We start from the raw sequence: 25,182 nt of genomic DNA, 5'->3' as shown, positions 1-25,182 counted from the left end.
ACTACATGTGAACTTACAATTATCTTAACAAATTATTAAACTCATAACAGTAATGCCTATCTCTATCAATATACAGACAAGTAAACAAGTTGATTAATAGTAACCATTTGTTCTTTTAGCTAAATATCTCTATGAGTATACAGAAAAATAAGCACGTTAGTTAATTTTAACCATAAATTCAAGGTAACCATATTATATCAGCATACAATTTTTCAACGATCTGTTACATTATGTTCGATTTTTCTCCCCACATTGTTACAATTAGAATTATTTGCAGATCTGTTTCTATACATTTTTAAACTATTTACATGATACATTACTGGTTTCTTGGATGAATTTAACATTTTCACAAGATAATTCACATTTCCCACTTTTTGTATGATTTCCCCTGGACCTTCCCAGACTACTTCCAATTTTGAAGGTCTGAGCGGGTTTAGTACCAATACCATATCACCCACTGCAAACTCTCGGTGACGGGCCTTCTTGTCATGATAGTATTTTTGTTTTGTACAATCAGTCCGTTTCCCTGTTCTCTGACAATAATTACAGGTATTAACATAGTCCTTGACGTTTTTGGAAATGCCGGGCCAATAAAAATGCTGCGAAATCCTACTTAAAGTTTTTTGAATTCCAAGATGTCCGCTACTTGGACTATCATGGGCAAGTTGCAGAATTCTTTCTCTGTACTCTCTTGGAATGACTAGTTGTTGTACTGGTTCCGCTTGATCATTTGATTTGGGAAAATATTCTCGGTACAATAGTCCATTTTGTCCCCACAAAAAGGTTACTTTTTGTTGTACCGGTTGTACCGCGTAACTGTCGGCTTGAGACCTCAAAGAATCCAATGTAGGGTCTTCCATCTGTTTTTGTTTGAATTCCTCTGATCCCATTGGTACTAGTAAATCCTCTGGTTCAGTTTTTATCTCAGTTGTACTATCCGTTTCATCTGCAAGGGGTTGATGTTGCGTTACATGTCCATCTGATTGCTCCTCAGAGTTATCTTCAGTTGGGACTTGCTCTATTGCTTTGCTTCGCGCACGTGTCACTGCTTGTATGGAAGCTGATTTTAAAGTGTGTTGGTGGTTAAGAAATGCTAGATCGTTTCCCAATAAAAAATCAGGTTTACCTTCATGCACTAATAGATATTTTGCGCCTTTCCAATTTTTGTAGCTAATTTGCACGTAGACTAATGGTACGAATCTCTCGATTATTTCTCCTGATCCATATGTTTTCACTGGACATCTCAGGTTATTCAAGATTAGTTCTGGATCCACAAACTGTTTGTTAATCGAAGAAATGTCCGCGGCGGTATCTCGAGAGGCGTTTATGGTTATATCTCCTGAAGCAAAATGTAGGGTTACGGGTTCTGAAAAACTTTTCAGTGACCAATATAACTGTTCTTCCGGTAGGATGCTACTGGGCTCTATAACTGAAAATTTCTCCCCTGAGGATGTCTGTTGGTTTACTGTTGTAGAGACTTGAGCTACTTGTAAGCCCATTATCCTTGGCACAATCCTTGGCTCCGTTGCTTGCATTTCACTGGCTTCAGAAAAATTTGGCTTGACTCCTCCTTGTCGCTGGGGTGGCACATTCCTTAGTTGATTAACTACATGTGGTTCTGCTGGTTGTTCTTCTGGTATTTCTAGAGATGTTGCACTGAGATAGTTAACCTTTGGGGTAGTTGATTTGAATTTCCGTTGGGTCGGTATGGGTGCCTTCTCGAATTTCCTTGGTGCTGGTAAGGGTGTCTGCTGAAATCTCCGTGGGGCAGGTAACGGGGTTTTGCCAACTGGCTTCTCCTCTTGATTAGTTGATCCCGCCAGTCGTGGACAATCCCTTTTTAAATGGGCTCCTCCGCATTGAAAGCAAGTCAAGGGTGACCTAGTCTGGCTAGGGCCCATGCTTCTTCGCTCTCCAGCAAAAGACTGTCTTGGTTCAGGAACCACTGTCTTCTTGGATTCGTATTGACTCTGCCTTCTAAGCACTTCTGGAATAGGCCTTCCTCTGGTAATAGGTTCACTCTTCTTGAAGGAAATTAATTCATCGGTTTTGAGCGCCAACGTTTGGAGGTCTGTGCAATTTTTCTCCAATAAGCTACTCTTTAACTCTGGTGGTACTAAATTTAGAAAATGTTCTATATACAGTAGCATTCTTAAGTCCTTGAATGTATTGACCTTGGCAGCCTCTAACCAACGGTCGCCTAACACCTCTATTTGATCAGCAAGGGCAGAATAACTCATTTGAGGGGTCTTCCTCAATTTTCTAAACTGTTGCCTTAGCAGTTCTGGTGTAAAACCTTCTCTTTGGTAAACCAAAATTTTAAACTGTTCCCAAGTTAAATTTTGGCTGGAACTTCTTGCTAAAATGGTGGCTAACTCCCCGGAAACTTGTGATCGTAGAAGTTTTAAATATAATTGTGTTGGCACATTCAGATCAGCACACGAAGATTCAAAAAGTGACAAAAATGAAAAAATGTCATCGCCCTCTTGGTAATATGGTAGGTTTCTCCTGTCAATGTTAGATATTGAGTCTCTGGCTTGTTGTTTCTCAGCAATTTGCTTCTCTAAAATCTGTAGTTTCATTTCGTGGTATCTTCTTGTTTGAAGTTCATTAGCTGTGTGTGCATTCACCCATTGTTTCTGGCAAGCTAATAAATCAGCCATCACTTCAGCTAACTTATTCTCTAGAGTTGACCGGTCTGCAGCATTGCCACTAATGTCAGCCTCTGCTCCAGCTGTTCCCCTCTGTGTGGTTATTTCTTCATTAGGAATTTTTTCTTGGGCAGGCAGGCCCGTTTGAACTGCTTCTACTATTTCTTCTTCCTCCTCTGGAAGTCCTGCTTCCCGTAATTTGGACCATGTGTCATCTGGATCATTTGCCAAAACTCTCAGGACAGCGTCTTCTCTTTGGTGAGTCAACAATCTGTCCGTTTGCAATCCACCTGGTAACTGGAAAGAAGCAGCTCTTTCAGCCCCAAATTGATCATCTGGGCGTTTTAAAATTCCTCTTCCTATGACTGACTTCTGGCCATCCACAAGAATCTTCTCTGTTAGCAGGTCCTGCTGAATAGGAACTTGTTCCGCCCCAGTGTACTGCTGTGCCCTTCTTGGCATTACTTTAGGTTTAACTACTTCTAGATTTGCTTCCATTAACCTTTGGGCATCTTCTTCAGTAAATCTTGTGACAGCACTCCTCATATGAAATTCTTTGGGTATCTGTAGCGATCTACTAATAGTTGTTGATCTTGCTCCACTCTGCAGTAAAGAACTATGCTCCATTGCTGACAAAATCTCCTTATCCACTGATACTTCAGGCAGTGAAAACCGACTGCTAAAAGCCATTTTTCCTTTTTTTTCCTCTCTCCCTGCAGCCTTAGCCGAAGCACGGGAGGAGCAATAAAACAATTAAACTGTCAGCCTTGACTAATCCTACTTTCCCTTCAGGAAATCCTTTTGGCTCTGGCTTGGGGTAGGAAATTTTCCTTTTTTAATTTTATTTAATTACTCTTAAATTACTTTTATTATCCTGGCTGCTCCTTATAGACTCCTGCTACACTCAAAACAATTTTGCCACTCTGTCACCTGAGTGAAACGAGCTGGCACTTTTTAAACAGCACAATGCTTGTTCCTTAGAACTCTTAAGCCACTGGCAGAATCTCTCCTTGCATTACTTTAGCCTGAGCTTTCTGCATAGGAGTCTTCTCCAGTCACAATAATTTACAACCTTCCCTGCTTAGCTCTGAAGCTCACGCCAGAGAAGTTTCTCTTGTCCTTTATTTAGCAGTGTGTATCTGCTTGCTCACACATCTGCCTTCATAAAACAATTACCAGCGCTAATTCAGCCCTTGAGCAAAGCGCAAATATTTAAGCTGCCAGCATGGCATAAACACAGCACATGGATTTGTATCCAAACACAGCCACCATGGCTTGTAAATCAAATCCCATCTGCCACTATACTGTAAACACGGCACGTAAGGCTCAGATCCCAAGATGCCACCATGTGGTAAAAGCGTTCCTAAGAACTGCCTTTACACGAGACAGAGAGGGATTCAGAATGATCAGTCCCTATTGCCAGCAAAACCGGGTCCTGTAATTTTGCTCTAGGCGACTTCACACTCCTTCACCCAAGTCTGTCTCGATTTTAAATAAACAATCTGGAAGGTCTGCTCTTCCTCTTTATTTACTTTAGGACCCTCATTTGGTAATATGGTAATGTGGCCAGATCAAAACAATCTTAGTTCAAAAATATCCAATTTACTACTGTAGCTTGGTCTAAACAAGGAGACAGCTTACAGACAATTTGTCTTTTTATATTTTATTACAAAAGATAACATTTCAACAAGCTTAGTTTAACGTCATTTAGTATTTCCAAAATAACCCCCAGCCTTAGCCACCAGTTATTTCCTCTATAAAGTGAAAACAATAAAATGTCTATCTTAAATAAGCATTCTTACGCAATCCTTTTGATTAAAGTTCTGTCGGCTGCATTTCGCTCGGTGTCGTCTCTCTCTTCCATCTCTTCTCCGTCCTTCTCCTTCTCCTTCTCTCCCATCTTCCTTAAATTAAGAAGTTATGTCCTTGTCCATCGGAGCTGAGATAAGATAAGGGTCAGCTTGCTCTTCTTAATTTTTTTTTCTTTAGCTGGAGAAGAACTGACCTTGCACATTTTTCTCTCTAATTAGCACCTGGACACAAGCAGATTTCTAGCTTTTTCGTTGCAGCTCTGAAATAAATCTTATGAAATACAATTCTATTCTATTTTCATAATCAAATTCATGACAACCGAGACCAGGCCGGCCACGTTCCCCACAGGTTGCTGGGTTTATTCCTTTTCCATCTCGGCTTTCTTTCCTGCTGTGTCCTACCCCTCCGCACAATGACCCTGGAAGGCAGAGCCACCCTCTGTGCCGTTCGCCAAAGACCTGAGGCTGCCGGGCCGAGTATTCGGCGCCAGCTTCCCCCTCCGATCTCGTCATTCCGGGTCTTGCAAAGATCAGCAATTGCTCTGCGCGGGCAGGAGCCGAACGCTGTTTAATAAGAAAGGCGCTGTTTAATGACAAGCAGCCGGCTCCCTTTCAGACCTACCCCGCCGGGTTGGTGTTGGTTCAGGTGTTGGACCGTGCACTGTTTGTAAGGAAAGATGAAGTGCAGCTGTAAGAGGCAGAAGAAAGTGAGGAAAGTGGTAGAGTCGGACCCCTGTATCTGTGGGATCATTATCCACGGATTCACTTATCCACAGTCTGAAAATACTAAAAATATTAGAAATAAAAGCCGTGAAATATTTATATCCAAAGGTGATGTTACCAGAACTGGCCACTAGAGGGAGGCAGACACCGTCCTGTCTTTGCTCTTAAAATAGCGTTTGCTATAATCAGCATACTTCCGCGTCCGCTGGAGGGCCTTGCAACTCATCCGCCAATGGGTCCTACTACCAATACATCTTAACAGTCTTACGTCTGAAATTAAAGCCAGATATCACACCTTTCTTGAGGTCCCGTCTTCAATCCAGTTTTAGATTTAAAACTTAGAGTTCCTGCATTGGTTAATATTTCAGCTTTGTTGGTCTTTTTCCTTGGCTGGGGTAGAATATTTCCCTCTTTACCTTTACCACAAAAACCTCTGCTTTCCAGATGCTCTCCACTCTCCCCCCCGTGGGAGAGTCTCTCACCACCATCGCCCATGAGCTGGGCAACAAGATCTACGCCCGGTACCTCATCCAGAAGAAAATCCACAGCCGTTTGTTGGGGAAGATTGAGAGCATCTACGGCCGTTACGTCCAACTTCTCGCGAAAGACACAAAGGTAGTGGTAGCAGTAGTCCTAATTAAAACGATAAGAACAGGGATAATAGTGGAACGGCAGAGCTGGGAAGGGACGCTGGAGGTCATCCAGTCCCTGTCTGGGAGAGCCCCTTTGGGAATCAAACTCTGAACCTCAGGCGCTGCCGCCTTCACCCCTGAGCTCCACCGCGAGGTGATCTTTCAATCCTTAGGAGCTTTGGAGTGTTTATTTCCCCCTGCGGAGACCACGGTCTGCCCTGCTGTCCTTCCGCTTGATCCCATTGGGCTCCACCCCCTGCTTTGCCAGGCCCCACCCCTTCTCCACCAGGCCCCACCCCTTCTCCACCAGGCCCCACCCCTTCTCCAGGAGGCCCCACCCCTTTCTCTGCCAGGCCCCGCCCCCTTCTCCACCAGGCTCCTCCCTGGTTTCCGGCTTCCGTGCCCCACGCGGTGTTACCCGCCTGTTCGCCCAACCAAGCCGCAACACATCCTCTCTTTCTTTGCAGCCGGACAACTTCCTGCCGCGCGAGTACTGGGAGAAAGTGGGCGCAGAGGTTGGCTGCGACCTGGCCCTGGTGGGTCAGGGGTACCTCTGGCCCACGCAAGTCTTGGTCCAGCTGGGCATCCACCTGGTGGAGCTGCTGGTCCAAGTTCTCAAGGTGGAGAGCAACCTCCTGATGCCCAAAGCGGAGAAGAAGCTTATCCCAGCTCTCTACCACGTCTACTCTTTCCGTGGCACCTGGCAGGTAATGGCCGCCTGGGTGGAAGAGGTTGATCTGGGCTCTTTTTAACTGGCATCCAGCGCGGGCACTTACAGTCTCGGTGATTCAGTCTGAGACCTCTGTTGGAAGAAGAATTTTTTAAAAATTAGTTTCATTTACTTATACATCTACAGCAGACTGACAAACACGACTGTTTTCACCAACAGACCTCAACTGACTCCAGAGCGGTGAGTGGGGGGAGAGAACAGAGCAGAGAAGCAGGGCTGTCTTTGAATTAAGTGCTGGAGAGATTGACCATCGCCCTGGTCAAGAAAGGTCCGTTGCCGCCAATCCAAATCCGCCAGTGTCGGCCTTTGCCAGAAATCTCGGCAGCTTTGGAAGTCAGCTGCCTTCGGTGTCTGCCATTCGACAACCTGCCGCAGAATGGAAAATCCCTCTTGTTAACACGGGGAGCTTCCTGGCTGAGATTTACACTGATGGCTTTTCGCTGGCCTGAAAAATACAGTAGGATTTTAAGACAACACGTCTGGGGAATTCTGTATAGTAGCATTAGCAAATTATACACAGGTATTAGAGGAAGTTAAGTCTCTTCCTATGGTCTGTCATATAGTAAAGTCCACCAGTGTGTCCTAGGAAAACAGGCTGTGGTCTGAAAACTAAAAAGACTTCTACTCATCTTCACCTCCAGCAAAGGGTATTGTAAAACAATAAAATGCGGGCTTCTTCCCAGCCCCGTGAAGGGAAATCATAGATTGCGTTAGGAAGGCAAGCAGATACCAGGGTGGATAAAAAAGAAATTATTTTTTTTAAAAATTGATTTAAATCATTTAATTTTTTTATTTAAATTTAAACCATGAACAAAAAAATCTTAAAATTTTTAAACTGTGACTTGAGTTCATTTGAATTTAAATCGGACGTGCCCTGGTGGAAATGTTGGGCGTTACGTGAACTGGCATAACATGAAATGCTTTCTTTAGGAAACCCTTGCAGGACGTCTCTCGGCCTATTTTGGAGAGAAAACGCTGCGACAGGGGAAGGAAACCTGGCAGGGACACTTGCGTTCCCGAGGGGCTCTTGTTTCAATAAATAAATAAATAAATACATAAATAGATGATGATGATGTTGATGATGGGATTGGGGTGTGGTTTCAGTCCTGTCGCTGGAGAGCACTGGGCTGAGCTACCTCCCTCTATCCCTCCCTCCCTCCCTCCGGCCCTCCCTTTCCCCGCTTGCCCTCCTGCAGGTGGGGTTCCTCCGGCTGCACCCCATCGTCCTCCGGCTCTCCTCGGAGGCAGCCGACACGGGCCTCGCCTTCGACGCCTCCGTCCTCCCCATGCTGTGCCCGCCGGTGCCCTGGATCTCCGCTCAGGCCGGTGCCTACCTCGCCTCCTCGGCCCTGCTGATCCGGCTGCTGGACGGGGCTGCCCACCGGCAGCAGGTGCTGCGCCAGTGCTCCCGCCCCCGCCTGGGCGCCGTCTTTGACGCGCTCAACCAGTTGGGCAACTGCCCATGGCAGGTCAACGGCCCCATCTTGGACCTCGTCGTCGCCATCTTCAACGACAAGGGCAACGTGAAGCTGGGGGTCCCCCCACCGCCCTCGGAGGCCCCCCGGCCTCCCCAGGGCCTCCCCGAAGGCCGGGGTCCCCTGACCAAGGCGGAGCTGAAGCGGGAGCATGCGCAGTGGCGGAAGAGAGCGGCCGAGACCTACAGCCAGCGGATGGACGTCCTCTACAAGCTCTCCATCGCCAGCCACTTCCGGGGCCGCGTCTTCTGGTTCCCCCACAACCTGGACTTCCGGGGCCGGACGTACCCCTGCCCGCCCCACTTCAACCACCTGGGGGGCGACCTCACACGGGCCCTTCTCCTCCTCGGGGAAGGGAGGCCCCTCGGCCCCCGCGGCCTGGACTGGCTCAAGATCCACCTTGTCAACCTCACTGGGCTGAAGAAGCGGTCCCCACTGGCCGAGCGGCTGGCCTACGCCAACCAGATCCTGGATGACATCCTGGACTCCGCCGACCGGCCACTGACGGTGCGTTTGGTCCAGCTCGAGAAGCAGGCCCTCGGGGGCACGGGGGATCCCGGTCTCAGGCAGGGAGGGGTTTGGGTTGCGACTCCCAGACGCCACCCTCGCTGCCAGCTGTGTTGGCTCGGATGCCTGTAAAGACGGGGGGGGGGGACTAAACTTTGAATTAAACCCATTTTGCAAAGTTTCCGCTTCTCCTCTTCCTTCCTTTTTAATGTTTTTTTAAAAAACTTTTCCTCCCAGGGCCGGAAGTGGTGGATGGGCATGGAGGAGCCATGGCAGGTCTTAGCGTGCTCCATGGAGATCGCCAACGCCGTGAGATCGCCGGATCCGGCCGCCTACATCTCCCATTTCCCCGTTCACCAGGTATGGGGGTGGGGGGTCCAGCCTGGGCAACCTCGGGGTGGGACGGGGGGGAGCAGTCTGGAGGTCTCCTGGGGTCGTCCCCTTTTGACCAGCCGCGCTTGGGAAGCGCCTCAATCCACGAGGAGGGAATCGCCTCCAGAAGCAGCAGGCTGTGCTGAGACATGGAGGTTCTAACGTCCAGCATGGGGCCCAGAGATCAGGGGCGCTCCGCCTTGAGGCTGCATCTGGCTCACTCATGTCCCCCGGAGGGCTGTGCCATCTTTCTCACGATACAACCATGAGTTTGTGTGGTTTTTCTTTAATTTTCGGGAGGGGGGGGAGCAAGAAACCCAAGCATCTCTTTTAAGGACTAGTTCCATCGAGAGAGACCTTGAGGATAAAATATTGAAGCAACTTTTTAGGTCTCGCTCGTCGGCCTTCGGGTCCATCCAGCTCTGAAAATGGCCTGGGGAGAAAACCTTGTTTCAGGTTCCACCCGTTTAAGTTTTTCATGGAGGGAAGTGGAACTTCCATGGCTGGGCATGGTCTGTCTCGGTTTGTTACACACTCAGGATGAGGGGAAAGAGAGTCGGTGGCTTTCGTATCAGGCTTCATTAGGGAGTGTCGGGCTTCGCTGCATTTTTCCGACAGTGCTCAGCGGGTGATTTCCTGCCCCTCTCCCTTCTTCTCCTCCTTCTTTGCAGGATGGTTCTTGCAACGGGCTTCAACACTACGCTGCCCTCGGGCGGGACGTGATCGGAGCCGCCTCGGTCAACCTTTTGCCGGACGACGTGCCTCAGGATGTCTACAGCGTGGTGGCTCAGCGGGTGAGGAACTGAACGTTGGGTAGCCCCTGATGGGAGTGGGCAGGCCAGGCTGGATTGAAGAACCTTCTTTGAGCCCTCAAACCCTCTCCATTTGTCCTTAAATAAAAGTACTCAAGCTCAGAATTCGAATTCCCTGCAGCCCAGAAAGTCCCAGTCTCTTCAGGGGACCCAGTGGAACCTCTGTGTCCATGAGCAGTGTACCTTAGGGAACCAGAGGCATAGGAAACCGCCCCCCCTCCCTCCTTTGTCTTCAGCTGCTTCCTCCTTTCCTCTGTCTACCCTTTTATGGAAGACGTGGGCCAAATCCGGAGCCCCGTACGATGGGTGGCTCAGGGGTCCACTTGGAAGTACCGGGGTGCATCATTGCAATCCCCCACAGCCACCTCACCAGGTGTTTTGACCTCACCTGGCACCTGTTCTATCCAAAACACACACACATACAAAATACAAAATTGAGGAGCGGGTCTTTTGTAAAGGTAATGGCCCTTAATTGCCCATCCAAGCTCAGATAATTGGCCTGAGGACAGGGGTGACCTTGCAGCAATACTTTCTCTGAACACAGCCCTTAAGAAGCTCTCTTCACCCCCCACCCCACCCCACCTCAAACAGGCCTTTGGAAATTAATTGCCTCAACCGGTAAGATTTTTGTAAAATGTCCCATTTTAAACCCTTTTGTGAGGGAGCGTGAGATTCTAGGAGAAAGGCATCAGAGCAGGACCGCCCTCTCTGGGATCAGTACCCGCAGTGTCACTTATCAGCTGCCTGAAAATATGAAATCGCAGCCCCCCCAAGTACCGATTTCTAAGGTGTACTGTCAGAACTGGCCACTAGAGGGAACTACAGACTTTTTTTCTCTGTCGCTCTGTGTGTGTGTGTGTGTGTGTGTGTGTGTGTGTGTGTGTGTGTGTGTGTGAGAGAGAGAGAGAGAGAGAGAGAGAGAGAGAGAGAGAGAGAGAGATGCACATATGTGCGTTGTATCTGCTGTGTCTACCTGGAAGTGATCCTTCACGGATACCGCAGCCCTCCCGTATATTAAAGGATAATAAATAATAACAAGTTTGTCATTCTCCTGCTCAGGCCTCCAACTGGACAAGTCTGCCGCTGGCTGGAGGTGCCTCTTTTTCTCCCTCTGCCCCCCCCCAGCCCCGGCTGGACCGCCACCCCATAATCACCTGCCTCTGGTTCCCTTTTTCCCTTGACCATCTCCCCCTCCCCCTCCCTCCGGCAGGTGGAGCTCTTCCGGAAGCAAGACGCCGAGTGCGGAATCCGGGTCGCTGAAATCTTGGAGGGGTTCATCAGCCGCAAGGTGGTCAAACAGACCGTGATGACAGTGGTGTACGGGGTCACCCGCTACGGGGGGCGCCTCCAGATCGAGAAGCGCCTGAAGGAGATGGACAGCTTCCCCCAGGTCTTGTCTGTCTTTGATCGTCATCTGTCCCTTCCTTCCTTCCGTGTTTCCTTCCTTCCTTCCTTTCTTCCTTCCTTTCTTCCTCCCTCCCTCCCTCCCTCCCTCCCTTCTGTCTGTCCTTTCTTCCTTCTTTCCTTCCTTCCTCGGGTCACCGGCCAGCTTTCCTCTGGTGATTTCAAAGCAAGGGGTCGATGGCGTTGCCTTCGGCCAGGTTCGGCCCGACTGTCACCTTTTGAGGTAGGCCAGTCAGCCGGAGACTGAGCGTGGCTGGCCCTGAGGCCACCCCAAGTGTTCGATCGCTCTGGCAGAATTAGAACCCGGGTTGGCTCAGACCCCCTCTATTCCACTCATTGCTGTTTCTTTTTATTTATTACAGTATTTTATTCCTTTATTTTCAGGTCCGCTTTTCTCCGCATAAGGGGAAGCAAGGCAGCTCCCAGCATTAAAAGGAATAGAATCAAAAACATGATAACTAATCAATTAAAAAACAAACAAACCTGTTAATGCTGATTAAAATGCAATTGAATTATTAAAAGCAGGTCAAAGCTGCTTTAACAATGACCCCAAACAACCCCAGACAATCCCTAGCAGGATCTGCCCTCCATCATCCCAAGGGGCAGGTCACGCAACCATGGGCCATTTAGGTTGAATCTTGGTGTGTGTGTGTGTGTGTGTGGACTTCCTAACGGTACAATAACGGGACTGCCCCCCCCCTTCCCAATTCCGTCATCCTAGGATTCTATGCATGGGTCCAAACCGGACTTGAATCAATTAAATCATGTTATTCAACAGTCGATTCCATGTGGGTGGCCCCAACAGCCCTTCTAGGTTGGTCGAATGAGACCGGGGTGTGTGTGTGTGTGTGTTCGTTCCAAGGTCCCAGTATGATGATTGGGAATCTCTCTGTGAGCAAAGGGGTCTCATTCCTGAGCCGCCTACGTCTCCCTCTAACCCCTTTCCCCATGCTGTCACTTTCCTCTTTTTATTGTGCGTAAAGGCAGTTCACTTCTGGACCTTTTTCAGCTGTGTAGGCTTCTTTAAAAATCTGTGTTTTTTTGCCGCTCGTTGTTTTTCTCTAATCAGTGATTCACGCCATTTTTAATGATGTCGTATCACTGCCTGGACATTTAAAATGCCAGGCGTTAATGAAGGAAGACGTGTTTTAATCATCTTAATATATTGTTTTGTGTCATCTCACTGGGGCATTTTCTGTCTTCTTAGCCCTTGTTTGACCTTGATTTGCTACCTGGGATGGGGAAGGTCTCTGGGACTGGTGGAGTTAGATTCTCCGATTTGCAAAGCCAGAAGTTGGGGCTTCGAATCCCCCAGTGGTCAAGGGCTGGACTGGATGATCTCGAGGGTCCCGCCCAGCTCTGTAGTTCTTATTTACGTTGGAGTGTTCTGGAAGTTGCCTGGGAAGAGAGAGCCAAAAAATAACATTTACCAAGTTTGAGTGTCATTGACTGTGCCCGAAAGGCTAACATTTAAGGGGAAAGATGAACCTGAAAAATACCTTGAAGATCTTAGGGGCCACTTTTTGCCTTCCCTCGTATTCACACCACTTTCCTTCTTTCCAGAAATATACATGGGAAGCTTCTCACTATCTTGTCAAGCAGGTTTTCGACAGCCTCCGGGAGATGTTTACAGGGACTCGGGAAATCCAGGTAAAAAAAGTAAAGTATTAATTGCCTTTTTCCCCCTTAAGTGGGTGGAATAACGTTGTTGTTCCTCTGAGACTTCCTGCTGTTTTTCTCTCTCTGATCTATTGGTTTAATCTTCCTTTACGCCTGCAGATTGTGCTAGTACATTCTAAGAAATGCTCTCTTTAAAAAAAAGATGCTAGTTTATGAAGCTGCCAAAAAAGGGGGGGGGGAGTTTCTAGCCCAGAAGCCTCCCTTAACTGCCGTTAGAATTATTTTTCCTCTCAATTTAAAAAGCAAATCCTCGTAACTCTTAGAATCGCAGTGAGGTGTGTTCTTTTGATTGGCATTTTAAAAATAAATGAACAAATCTACGTGGCATCTTCCTTCACATCACAGCATTGCCTTCAAAAAGCCTTAGTTCCCCCTTGAAAGTGGAATGTCTGGTCCATAAGAGTGGCTCTGTGGCCATTTGAGAGCCCAGATTTTTCGCTCTTGATTTTTCCTCCAAGGAATGTTTAAAGTCCTTCCCGGCTGCCTTCGAATCACAAACATACTTAAGATTCCCTGTCTCTTTTTCCCCCTCAATGTGATGGATGGATGGACGGATAGATGGATGGATGGATGGATGGATAAGAAAAAGAAGTAATGATAGATCAATAGATAAGAAAAAGAAGTAATGATAGATAGATAAGAAAAAAAGTAATGATAGATAGATTGATAATCTTTCTTAGTCCCTAAGCTTCCCCTCTTCCTCATCTTTCTCCCCTCGTAGTTCCTCCTCCTCATGAAACAACAGCACAGAGAGGGGCCCTGTGGATCATCAAGGCCAGCCCCGTCAAGGAGTCCCGGGGGGTTGGGGGATTCGAACTCCCAAACTCTCATTCACACCTGGTTTTTTTCTCCCGCAGGCTTGGCTGACGGAGTGCGCCACGCTCATTGCCAAATCGGGGCAGGTGGTGGAGTGGGTGACCCCGTTGGGACTTCCAGTCATCCAGCCGTACCGTCGCTCTAAATCCTTAACAGTAAGTCAGGGTGCAGGACAGGCGAGGAGGCAGAGGGAGGCCAGAGGGGGAGCCCTGTAGAACGGATGGGAAGCCTCCCCTTTCTTAGTCGGCTTTTTAGGGTCATCTCTGATATTCCAGAAAACTACCTTCTCGTTTAAAATAAACTTATGTTTCTAGTTCTCTGGTTTTACCTGCAGCGGTGTGAGACTTGTTTTAAGAAACATTTCTCAAAGCTTATGGTGGGTCATTTTGCATCTTATCCTTGGTGTGATTTCCAGGAGGACCCTTGTATCTATGGGGGATTGGTTCCAAGTCCCATGTGGATGCTAAAAACTGTGGATAATAGTGAATCCTACCCATAGTATGGATTCTTACTCCCTCCGGTGGCAAGTTTAGGTCATTACATTGTGGAAATATGCTTTTTTCCCCTTTTCTCTTTTTAATATTTTCAGACTGTGGATAAGTGAAACCACAGATACCGATCCCATAGATACAGGGACTCCTCTTGTCTTCTCTTTGCATCCCCCAAAGTGGTTCTGAGAAGATCACCGAATAAGAAAACCAGTAGAGTGAAAGAGCGAACGGTCTTCACCTAACTGGACCGTTAGCCGCACGCTCTCGGTTGCCGTTCAAACCTGTCGGCCTGCAGTTGTTAATTTTGCTTTCCTAAGAACGGGTGGCAAGAACCGAGTGCGAAAAATGCCCAGTGTTTAGGATCCCAGTGATTTCTTTAACCCTAGCCAAACCAACTCCAGTTCTTTCTGCCCGAATAACTTCAGTCCTGGGGCTGTTCTCCATGATGGCTGGGTTTCTGCTGGTGGAAGAGGGATTTCGCTTAAAAAGAGGCTTACTGCCTCCCTTCCCTTCCTGCAGCTTTTTGAGTGCACCAAAAACCAGCCCTGGGGGCTGGACGCCCTTCCTAGGTGTGTCCATCAGAATTCCCAGTTTCACCCCAGCTTTGCACTGGGTGGGGATGTGGGGTAAGGGAGGGAAGGTTGTCGTTTTGCGGCCGCTGTCGGAACACTTTGTAGGTCAGCGGGCCGAGACGTCTTGGCTTTTCCCCACCCCTGCCTTATTCTGTGCTCCCCCGACAACCCTGCGAGGTAGAAGAGGCCAGGCGAGCCATCAGTGGTTGAACCCGGATTTGAACCCGGCTATCTTGCAGCTGCTCTGGACGTTTAGTGGCTTGGAGATATAGTGTCTGCTTTCCTCCCCACCCCCCCAGTGAAAGAGCGAGAGGACGTCCGGTGCACCTCCTGCCTTGGTTCCCCTCTGGATTCCACAAGGCTGAATCTGGAGGGCAGGAACCGGGCGGTGGGGGGGGGGGTGCAGGCGACCCAGACTGCTCTGCTGCAAAATTGCAATCATTCTTGTTTATCCTAATAATTTTCTCTCGTTCATGGACCAGTTCCTGACCTTTATGACTTGTCCTCGTTAGGACGAGAGCAACAGGTTTCACCGAAGGTTAAAAAGGTGGAACCCCCCCCCCTTGCAATAGTGTTTACAATGGACATCCGTGAGGGCTGTTGAATTTTCCTGGCCACAAGGAAGGGGTGGGTCGGTGGAGTCCCGGCACGTGGCCTGAGAGCAACCCGAATCCCGCTCCCGAATGCCAGATAGCTTAGAGGTTTTGGTCTCTGGCTGTGGAATCTGAAGGTTGGGAGTTCGAATCCCCCCACAAGGCCGCCTGGACAGGGCCTGAACTGGATGATCCTTAGGGGGCCTTTCCAGCTCTGCCATTCTAAGAGGATGATCATGATGGTGGATAGCTTAGGGATTGAGGTCTCTTTCTGCAGAGGCCAGAGGCTGGGAGTTCGAATCCCACACTGTGTGTCTCCTTGACTAGGGGCTGGATTGGATGATCCTTAGGGGTCCCTTCCGGCTCTACCGTTCTAAGATGATGGTGATAAATTGAGGGGTTGGGAAGGAAAGAAAGAAAGAAAGAAGAGGAGGCTAGAAATGGGGATTGTGGTCTTCTGTTTCTGCTTCTCTTGAAGAGGTTGGGGCTGGGTTCGAGGTGTTCCTTCGGGAACGGGGGGAGGGGGAGAAAAAGGTGCCACTCTATGAAAGCCGGGTGCAGGGCTCTGCTGGGTCAGTAAAAAACAAGGTGCATGAGTCAGTGTTTTGCAGAGCCTAAGGCATGAGTCAGCAGGTGGCAGAGCGTGAGTCAGCAGAAAGCGGCCAGGCCAGGGCGGGGGGGGGGGCAAATACAAGGTGACTTTTCCTCTTTTTTTTTTAATGCCGTGATTAACAAGGAGGCCTGCCTCAGAGGGTGGGAAGGTGGGTGGGTGGCAGTCAAGCGAGCTCTACCTCCCTTTCCCAAATCTGTAGATTTTCTGTGTATAAACACACACACACACACACACACACACACACACAGAGAGAGAGAGAGAGAGAGAGAGAGAGAGAGAGATGTGTTTTTTGCAGAAATAAAATAAAAATTCAAAGAACAGTAACTTCACATTTTGCAAAAATATTTAAAAAATTACAAATAACCTTACAACTGCAGTATTTTGGTGCACCTTTAATTGTTATTTTAGAGTTTGCAAAGCTGTGTGGCCAAACTGTTTTAAAGATATGTTTTGAATCCAGCTTAATTGTTTATAGCATTCTGGAGCATTTTCGGGAAGGAAGGAGTAAATAAAAGAAGAAAGAATAATATAAAAAGAAGGAAGAAGGAGTTATTTTTGTTTTCCTAAAATAACTTTTATAAAAATTATTTTAGTTTTCTTAAAGTGAGTTTTTAAAAAATCATTTTAGGTTTGGGGTTTTTTTTTAATATGCATCTGGAACCATGACTACAATTTGAAGGGAAGTATAAGACTGGGTTTAGAATAAATTAATTTGAGCTTTCTCAGCTTTCTTTGTGTGACTGTCAACATGCATAATGTTTAATGAAGCTAAAATGGTGAATAGATTTTTACATTTATGTTATTATTATTGCACACCTACCCTTCGTATGTGTGTGTTCAGTTATCCTTTTTCTCTTTTTTGCATTATTAAAAGCAAGTGGAGATCATGCATAAGTGGAAAAAATGCATCATGTTTGTGTGCCTGTAGAAATACATAGGGATGATTTTTAAAGCTCACGGGGACCAATTCAGATGCGTTTGTTTTAGATCCCAGAAGGAGGCAGTTAATCGCTGAAAACACATCCCGCTGAGAATGATTCACACAAGAGAAATATTATTAAAACTATTAAGCAAAGCCTTTCCACTTATTTCAGCTGCTTGGTTCCAAATATTTTATATGTATGTACCGGTAGTCATTCTTGAAATGTGGAATAGAAATGCAATTCGTAGAAATTAAACAGTGTGCATATGTATGTTTTAAATCTCTTTTATTCTGTTTTTATCTAATACTTTTGATACATTTATTTCATTTTTTAAAATATTTGAATAATTTACTACTTTTAGCCTTCAAGTACTGGCTTTTTTTTAATGATGCAAGCCACCTGGAATCCCGTTTTTAGGAGAAAGGCAAGATAAAAATATTTGAAGTAAATAAATAAATAAGGCGGATCAAAACACTGGATAATTATGGCAGATGATAGCTTTTCATATTATATTTCTCACACAAAGAAACAGTGAAGACTTTCTTCGGACACACTTTTCATTATAGCTATTCTTCCTCCTCCCCATTCCTGCAGGCTTTTAAAGCTTCAGAAAGTTATGGGGCAGCCCTTATGGGGTAGAAACGGTGGCTTTCTAAACCCACCCACTCTTATAAGAGACTGGCTTTTTGGTGGAACGTGTCTTCTCCCAGTTTCCTGGGGGAAAGCTTTGAGCAGCGCACCAGCAGTCTATGGGGGATAGATTTAGGATGAACACTTTGCCTTTGCTGTCTGTGGGGCTTGTTTCTTAAAGAGACAGGCTTCACATTTCTGAGAACCTTTGCAATGGTATGGTTGCATGGCGTGTTCATATTTTCTTCAGCTCCTGGGCCTCAGTCTTTCCACATCTTTGAACCTGGCCTGTTTTCCCCCGCCCCTTTTTCTCTCCCCCATCAGCTGAAGACCAAAATGCAAGCTGTCAACCTGAAATTCTCCTGCGACACCAACCAGTGAGTATGTCTGTTGGGGGAATGCTTTTTCCTTACACCGTCCCTTGGTGTATTCTAGCACCCAGCAGCTGGCCTGTCCGATGTTCAGGGGTGGTGGGCTTTGTAGTCAAAATGTGTCTGGAGGCCCCCAGCTACCTGGAACTAATCTCCATGAGATGTTCGTGTTGTTGAGCGAGACTTGTCCTGTCCAGTGCGGCCCCTTTTCTTTCCTGACAAGGTGTGCATGAAATGGATTTGATAGTATTTAGAGCTTGCTTGGTTTCCATGTCCATTTTGACTAAAAGGTTGGCCTCCTTCCCTTGCTCCAGCTGTATTAGAGATTCTGTAAAGCAAAGTCCGGAGTGGGCTAGGCTGGATCTGGAATTCAGACAAAGGGCTCCCTCTGCAGTATATTTTTTAAAAATCTACAGACTTTCTTTAAGGGTAGAACCTTGCTTCCCATTGTCCATAAAACACTGGAAACAAGGCATCTGAAAGTACCAATCCTAAAGAACTAAGACCACTTGATAAGCTCGTAAAGCTGTCTAATAACAGCAGCTAGCGGGTTCAGCCGTGCCATTATTGCAAACCGTCAGAGGCGCCTGTCCAAACCCCGTCATGGTTACAGCCCAGAATTTTTCGACTCAGCAGCCCAAACCCGTAGAAGCAAAAGCCACGGAGGCTGTGTACTTGATTAAGATTTTCCTACAGTGAAATATTGTGTCTTTCCGTCTCGAAAGAGCGACTTGGGGCCCTTAAACCCCAAAGCTTGACTCCTCGTTCTTTGTAGGAAACCCAACACGATGAAACAGAAGAACGCCTTCCCTCCCAACTTCATCCATTCCCTGGATTCCACGCACATGATGCTCACCGCTTTGCATTGCCACAGGTATGGAGGGCAAGAGGCAGGCCCGTGGGCTTTTGCGTGAGGCCAGGTGGTGTTGCAAGGCAGATGGAGGCAGAGAAGAAGCGGGGAAGAAGCTAACTCAGAATGGTCTGCTTCGCACAGAGAGGGGGCCATGGTTCCTGGTTCCGAGCAGGCCATAAAACGTGAGCCGCCTCCTCGCATTCCTAGATAATGATTTAGTTACGAATGTTTGAGGCTGCCCCGGCAAACAGGTGGGAAACGGCCACTTTTCTTTCTGGAATCCTCCCTTTCTCGGGCCTCTATGATCCGAGGAAAAGAGGAGTCCAGCCTTGGCTCCCTCGGGTGTCCAGGGGAGGGAAACAACAGACTAGCCATCGTGGAATGCCCGAAATTCAAATCAGAGAGAGCGCTCGCGGGTTGTTTGTAGAAGGTTTGCCTCTCCCTGCGATGTTGCATTTTTGCATTTATGAAACCAGGTTCAAGGAAGTTAAATCTGGGAACCAAGAAAGAGGCTCAGAATTTATTTTAATTTTGCTGTTTCCTCTTCTTCCGGGTCTCTTAGGCTGGGGCTGACGTTTGCCTCAGTGCACGATTGTTACTGGACCCACGCGGCGATGGTCGACATCATGAATCGGGTAAGGCTGCTTGGCTCCTTCCCCTGAAACCGGAGGTCCTGCCGGGACCCTGTAAAAGCAACCCCCCCCCCCCCCGGGGCCGTGGTTTTGGGATGATGCCTCGGACAGTTTGTTCATTTTAGCTAATGGCTTCAGCTCCGTAGACCTGTCTGGCCATTGGTGCTTTGCCAAAAATCTTTACTTTTACTTTATTTAGACTTATACCCCGCTCCTCTAGACAAAGTCTACTCGGGGGCGGCTTACAAAAAATGATAAAATACAATAGAATAATATACTTACTAAAACCTAATAATACAACCAACTAACTAGTAGATATATACATTCTCAAGATGGGAAATTAAAGAAACGAAACAATTAATTGACTGGAGGGAAGGCCTGCCTAAATAGCCAAGTTTTTAAATGGCTTTTAAAAACACCCAGAGAGGGAGCCAGGCAGATTTCCGTTGGAAGAGTATTCCATAGCCGAGGGGGCACTGCTGAGAAGGCCTGGTTTCTTGTTCTTTCCTTCCGGGACTCTCTCGGCATAAGGCCCCTCAGCCGTCCCTGCTGGCTTTGTCGGGTGATTTGAGTAGACCTGGGTGGGAGAAGGTGATCTGCCAGGTATCGAGGTCCCAAACCGTTTAGGGCTTTATACGTCATCATTAAAACTTTGAAATCAATGCGGAAACGAATGGGCAACCAATGCAAAGCAGCCAGGGTGGGGGAGATATGCTGATATTTCCTCACCCCACTAAGGAGCCTGGCTGCCGCATTTTGCACCATTTGAAGTTTCCGCATCAATCCCAAAGGCAGCCCCACGTAGAGTGCATTACAATGGTCTAATCTCGAGATTACGAGCGCATGGACAAGAGTAGTGAGGGCCCCCTCCCGTCAAGATATGGTCGCAGCTGGGCAATCCGCCACAGGTGAAAATAGGCAGAACGGACCATGGATGCTACCTGGGTTTCCATGGTAAGCGCCGGGTCCAGGTGTATCCCCAAGCTGCGAACCTCGCTCTTTGCGGTGAGGGTTGACCCCCCAAAAGAAAGGGAGTCACCCACGCTGCTGATGGAAGGACCACCCACCCTGGATATCTTCGTCTTGTCCGGGTTCAGCCTCAACCCATTCAACTGCATCCGTTCCAGTACAGTCTCCAGGCAGCGCTGAAGGGACAGAACGGCATCCTCTGCAGGAGGTGAAATCTGGGGTCATTGCCAAATGCAGACGCGGGTTTTTGGGATGTTTGCAGAAACAAGGCCCCTGTTTGGGGTTTCCCGTCTCTGCAGCCCTTGACAAATAAGGCCTTCGAAATACGGGGAGGTGGAGTTGCTCTTTCGCCCTGATTCAGAGACCTTTAAAAAAAATTGAATGGACAAAGATGTGTTCTATGTAAACCGCTCAGAGGAGACACGTTCTAGATGGACGGTATATAAATCTAATAAGGTCGTGGGGTCCCGCCGTCATCCTGCTCTAACAGTTAGGAAGTTTTTCCCGAGATTCAGCCCAAATCTGGCTTGTCGACTGAGCCCATGATGATGCAGAAGGCTGGTACAAGCTGCATTTATTTATTTTAATTTTAATTTTTTCCAACCCTTGATGTTCCAGGTGTGTCGTGAACAGTTTGTGAGGCTGCATCAACAGCCCATCCTGGAAGACCTCTCTCAGTTTATGTTGAAGAAATATTGTGCCGGATCTCTGTGAGTGTAGCCTGCTTTAGCTTTTCGCTTTAAACATAAGCAGCAGCAGCAGCAGCAGCAACACACACACACACACACACACACAGAGAGAGAGAGAGAGAGAGAGAGAGTGTTCTGGTCATATACCTTGGACAAGCGTATTTCTGGGGTTTTAGTTTTAATATTTTCAGGCAGTGGATCACTGAAAACATGGATACCGATCCTGCAGATACAGTGGTCTCGCTGTATTTCTTAAAATGTGGGAAAAACTTGGATTCCCTTAAAAGTTGGTCTGGAAATCGTGGTCAGCACAGCCCGTGGTGAAGGCTTCAGGGAGTCATAGTCCACGGACCAGCCAAGTCTGGGAAACATTGCCTTCAAGCTTTGTGGCAGCCGCATCGGGGAGGGGGTGGATGCATGATGCTGTTTTAGACCTCAGGAACCAAATATGTTTTTTTTTTACAGCCTGGCGGCTGGAAATAGCCGCATTTGATGTGGGATGGCACCCCCGCCCCCCCCCCCCAAAAAACAGTCTTTCTGAAACGGGCCTTTTCTGTATTTTCCTGGTGTTCTATACTAGCAAGCCTGACATCTCACAGCTTCACAGTTACATTAGCCATCCTTGATGACAGGATTGAACGAAGAGAATGACTGTGGGAGATCAGCAAGATTTAGTTCTTTAGCTCTTACTTAAATTCTTAATTCTTCACTGCCAACATCTCTCTCCAAACCAAACTCCTAAATCCCAATTTTCTCACCCAGGATGAACACAACGAATAAGAACAGTGGGCTACGTGAAAAACTCATGGAACGGCTGTCTGACATCCCTCCAAAAGGTAGGAGAACGAATCACCTTGCTTGGTTGGCGTGTTGATGTAACTAGTTATAAGTAACTTAGTTACTTGTAACTAGTTACTTTGGGGTGATAACCTGTAGTTACATAGTAATTACAGTGGTCCTTTTTATGTCTGATGACTTGAAACCAAAGAGGAGCACATAGTTACTTGTCAAAGGTTATATTTAAGGGCAATTTTTGGAACCGATGTGGCCAGGAAAGTGCACCTTGTACAATTGTGTCGGTCTGATTTCAGCAGTCAGGTCTAAAGCAGTCCCAAAATCTGGGGTGGGGGGGAGAGGTTTCCAGAACGGCTGCCTTCCCGGGCATTTGCCTGCGCTCCGGCCTTATCTCTTAAGCCTCTTTGGTTCGCTCATCTCCTGCCGGCCTTTTTTCTGTCGACCCAACTTGTATATATCCGTCGGCTGACTCAGTCGCTGCCTGGATTTATCCCCTTCTGTATGGGGCCCGTGAGCACCGGTGACCACAGAGCTTTAGAAGTCAGTCGTCCGAACAAGGGGCTGCGTCCCTCTTTGGCGCGGGAGGTGGAAAGCGACGGGACGGGCCTTCCTGGCCTGCTTTGGTTCAGTTCCAGCGTTTTTTTTCCTAACAGGTCAATTAATTTTTTTAACCCATGGCTTGCCACGAGAGACTCCAGCTATTTTTAATCTGATTCACCAACGAAGATGGGTTTTGTGCAGGTGTGTTTATTTTTTAAATTTAAGTGATGCACAAGAACCCACCACACTTGGGGGCGGGGGTGCTAGGATGCCCTTTCCACCCATCGCCAGGCTTCGGGCTTTTTTGGGGGGAGGGTCCCCCTCTCCCCGAGGCTTTGTGGGCCCCGGGAGGTTTGCCGCCCCCCTGACCCCTTTCTCCTCCAGGAGACTGCAAGGCAGGGAGTCAGCGCTTTGATCGTCAAAATCCCTCCTCCCGTGCCCGGATGCCTGCCATGTTCTCTTGCTGCTCTCTGTGCCCCCCTCCCAGCCGTGGAACATGGACCTCCCGAGGTGTTCCGTGGCAGGTTGCCCGGAAGATGGTTGGCGTCCTTTTGTCTCTGGTTGTTTTCTCAGCCAAGGAGGTGGAGGGTGGTGTGTTTTTTTTAAAAAAAAAACACAATTTTTTAAACTGTCCAGGCTCCTCAAGAATGCTTGTGCCGTTCTTTTTTTAACCAAAAGGAGGCGGTGGATCAAAGGTGCTCGGCGGTCTGGGATTTTGCTGCTGTTTTTAATCTTCTTGATGGTGCCGTTCTCAACGTGGGTGGGGAATTTTTCAACTGTTGTGTCATGGGGATGAGATTGGAGGGGGGAATTAGATTTATTTACAGTTTTTCTTATAGTATTTGTTTGCCCCCCCCCGACCCCGGGCATTCCTAGGTTAAGTCTTCTGCAGCAAAACCCACCACGGGTCCTCTTCCTGCCGGCGGGAGTCTAACAAGGTTGATGGGGGTGGGGGCATTTCCTGGGGTCCTCGGCCTGAGGACCTGATCCTAGAAAAGCTTGTGCCAAGTGAAGCTTGCTAGTGTTTAAGGCCCCACCAGACTCTGTTCTTTCCTTTGTGCATGTGAAAATATACCTTGGTATCTGCAATGTGGCTGGCTAGAGAGCTCACCCGTTTAGGTTTCTGGCTGCGGAGCCAGAGGTTGGGAGTTTGAATCCCCCCGTGGGCTGGGCTGGATGACCCTTAGGGGTCCCTTCCAGTTCTACCCACCTAAGACAGCGGCAATCCTTTAAGCAAAATAAGGTAAAGGTAAAGGTTCCCCTTGACAATTTTTGTCCAGTCGTGTTCGACTCTAGGGGGCGGTGCTCATCCCCGTTTCCAAGCCATAGAGCCAGCGTTTGTCCGAAGACAATCTTCTGTGGTCACATGGCCAGTGTGATTTAGACACGGAACGTTGTTTACCTTCCCACCGAGGTGGTCCCTATTTATCTACTCGCATTTGCATGCTTTCGAACCGCTAGGTTGGCGGGAGCTGGGACAAGCAATGGGAGCTCACTCCGTCACGTGGATTCGATCTTATGACTGCTTGGTCTTTTGACCCTGCAGCACAGGCTTCTGCGGTTTAGCCCACAGCGCCACCACGTCCCTTTAAGCAAAATAAAGCTGAACACAAAACCCATCATCCAGAGGGCCACGCCCCCCCCACAAAAAAAGCAGCTTTAAGGTCCTTCCCCCCTGCTCCCTGTTGTCTATTCATGTGTCCCTTTTTCTTCCTCTCTTTCAGGTGATTTCGACTTACAAAAAGTGAAGGATTCCACCTACTTCTTCAGCTGATCCGGGCCACGCTGGGAGCCCCTTCCTGGGGCTTCCTCCCCATCATCTGTTGTGGAACTCGGATCCGGTGGTGCTGACGCTGGATGGCTCCAGTCCTGCCCTTCGGCAGGCCACCGTGGTCTTCCTCGCCCCTTTTTGTTTTGGGGGCCATGGGGGGCAAATTCTTCCAGGAATGGACCAGAAGCCCCCGTCGGCACCTGGGGGGACTCAAAGCTCCCCAGCCCCAGGCTGGTCGGGGCGCGGAGGGTTTTGAGCAAAGGCGGGCGGGCAAACACTTGCCCCGAAGGGCATGCAATGGACTGGTCCAGATTTCCCTGCCATCTGGATCTGATCCCGTATCCTCTTCTTCACGGCAAGGAGTTTGGGCAAATGGTTAATAAAAATCCCAAAACACTAACTTTTCCGGGCTCATTGTGACTCTCCAGGAAGGGCAGCACCCGGAATGGTATGGGGTCCCGGGGTCCCTCAGCTCTGCTCCCCTGCGTTCCATTTTCGGTTAGGATCCTTTCCTCTGTTTCGGTCTAGCTGGAGAGCTTGGCGTTTGACATCTCGGTCTGAGGTTGGGAGTTCGAATCCCTCCCCCCCCCCCCCCCCACTAGGCCTTCCATGAGAAGAGCTGGCTGGGGAGGCCTTGGGCACAAAATGGGTTCAGGTGGCTTTCTAGTGGTGGTGAGACTCCACCTCCCACCATCCCCAGCCAGGGAGGCCAGGGGACCATGGGATTCCAAGCCCTGTCTCCTTTGCCTGGCATCTGGAGGCAAAGCGGCTGAAAGACCAGAAATGTGTGTCATCGTTCTTGGTCTAAAATTAAAATGTGGCTCCTTAATGGGAAATGTCAATTAGCCGTTTGAAAGCCTCACTCTTTGCAGGGGAGGGTGTGCTATTCACAGGAGGGCTTAAAAGTAATTTTAATTTGGTTCCCCCCCACACCTTCCCTGTTTGCTGCGGCTTGCGGCTTAAACCCAGTTCACGAAAGATGCAAATTGATGGTTAAACCACCTCCCCTTCTCTCTGTGTGTCAGCTTCTAATATTCCGGCACATTTCAGCCAGCTCCGGAAGGGCTTTGCGGCGAATTTAGGTATGAATTGAAATATTTCTGCCCCCTCCCTTTCGGGGAGGGTCA

General features: G+C 48.2%; 1 protein-coding gene across 1 annotated transcript in view; it reads left to right on the top strand.

Annotated features, from left to right (window-relative positions):
* The window catches only part of POLRMT (RNA polymerase mitochondrial), a 34,464-nt gene extending 10,009 nt beyond the window's left edge, over nucleotides 1-24,455 (top strand). The window contains exons 8-21 of the mRNA XM_020794159.3: nucleotides 5,630-5,800; nucleotides 6,285-6,524; nucleotides 7,744-8,529; nucleotides 8,767-8,889; nucleotides 9,573-9,695; nucleotides 10,924-11,103; nucleotides 12,681-12,767; nucleotides 13,655-13,768; nucleotides 17,760-17,812; nucleotides 18,582-18,680; nucleotides 19,222-19,294; nucleotides 20,879-20,970; nucleotides 21,712-21,785; nucleotides 24,009-24,455. Coding sequence (XP_020649818.3) covers nucleotides 5,630-5,800; nucleotides 6,285-6,524; nucleotides 7,744-8,529; nucleotides 8,767-8,889; nucleotides 9,573-9,695; nucleotides 10,924-11,103; nucleotides 12,681-12,767; nucleotides 13,655-13,768; nucleotides 17,760-17,812; nucleotides 18,582-18,680; nucleotides 19,222-19,294; nucleotides 20,879-20,970; nucleotides 21,712-21,785; nucleotides 24,009-24,058 — 2,265 coding nt within the window. The 3' untranslated portion in view covers nucleotides 24,059-24,455. The remainder of the gene's footprint in view (nucleotides 1-5,629; nucleotides 5,801-6,284; nucleotides 6,525-7,743; nucleotides 8,530-8,766; nucleotides 8,890-9,572; nucleotides 9,696-10,923; nucleotides 11,104-12,680; nucleotides 12,768-13,654; nucleotides 13,769-17,759; nucleotides 17,813-18,581; nucleotides 18,681-19,221; nucleotides 19,295-20,878; nucleotides 20,971-21,711; nucleotides 21,786-24,008) is intronic.
* Nucleotides 24,456-25,182: the final 727 nt, after the last annotated feature.

The sequence above is a fragment of the Pogona vitticeps genome, chromosome 7 (genome assembly GCF_051106095.1).
Source record: "Pogona vitticeps strain Pit_001003342236 chromosome 7, PviZW2.1, whole genome shotgun sequence".
In the NCBI taxonomy this organism is placed as follows: domain Eukaryota; kingdom Metazoa; phylum Chordata; class Lepidosauria; order Squamata; family Agamidae; genus Pogona; species Pogona vitticeps.
This window is presented reverse-complemented; position numbering and strand designations above follow the sequence as displayed.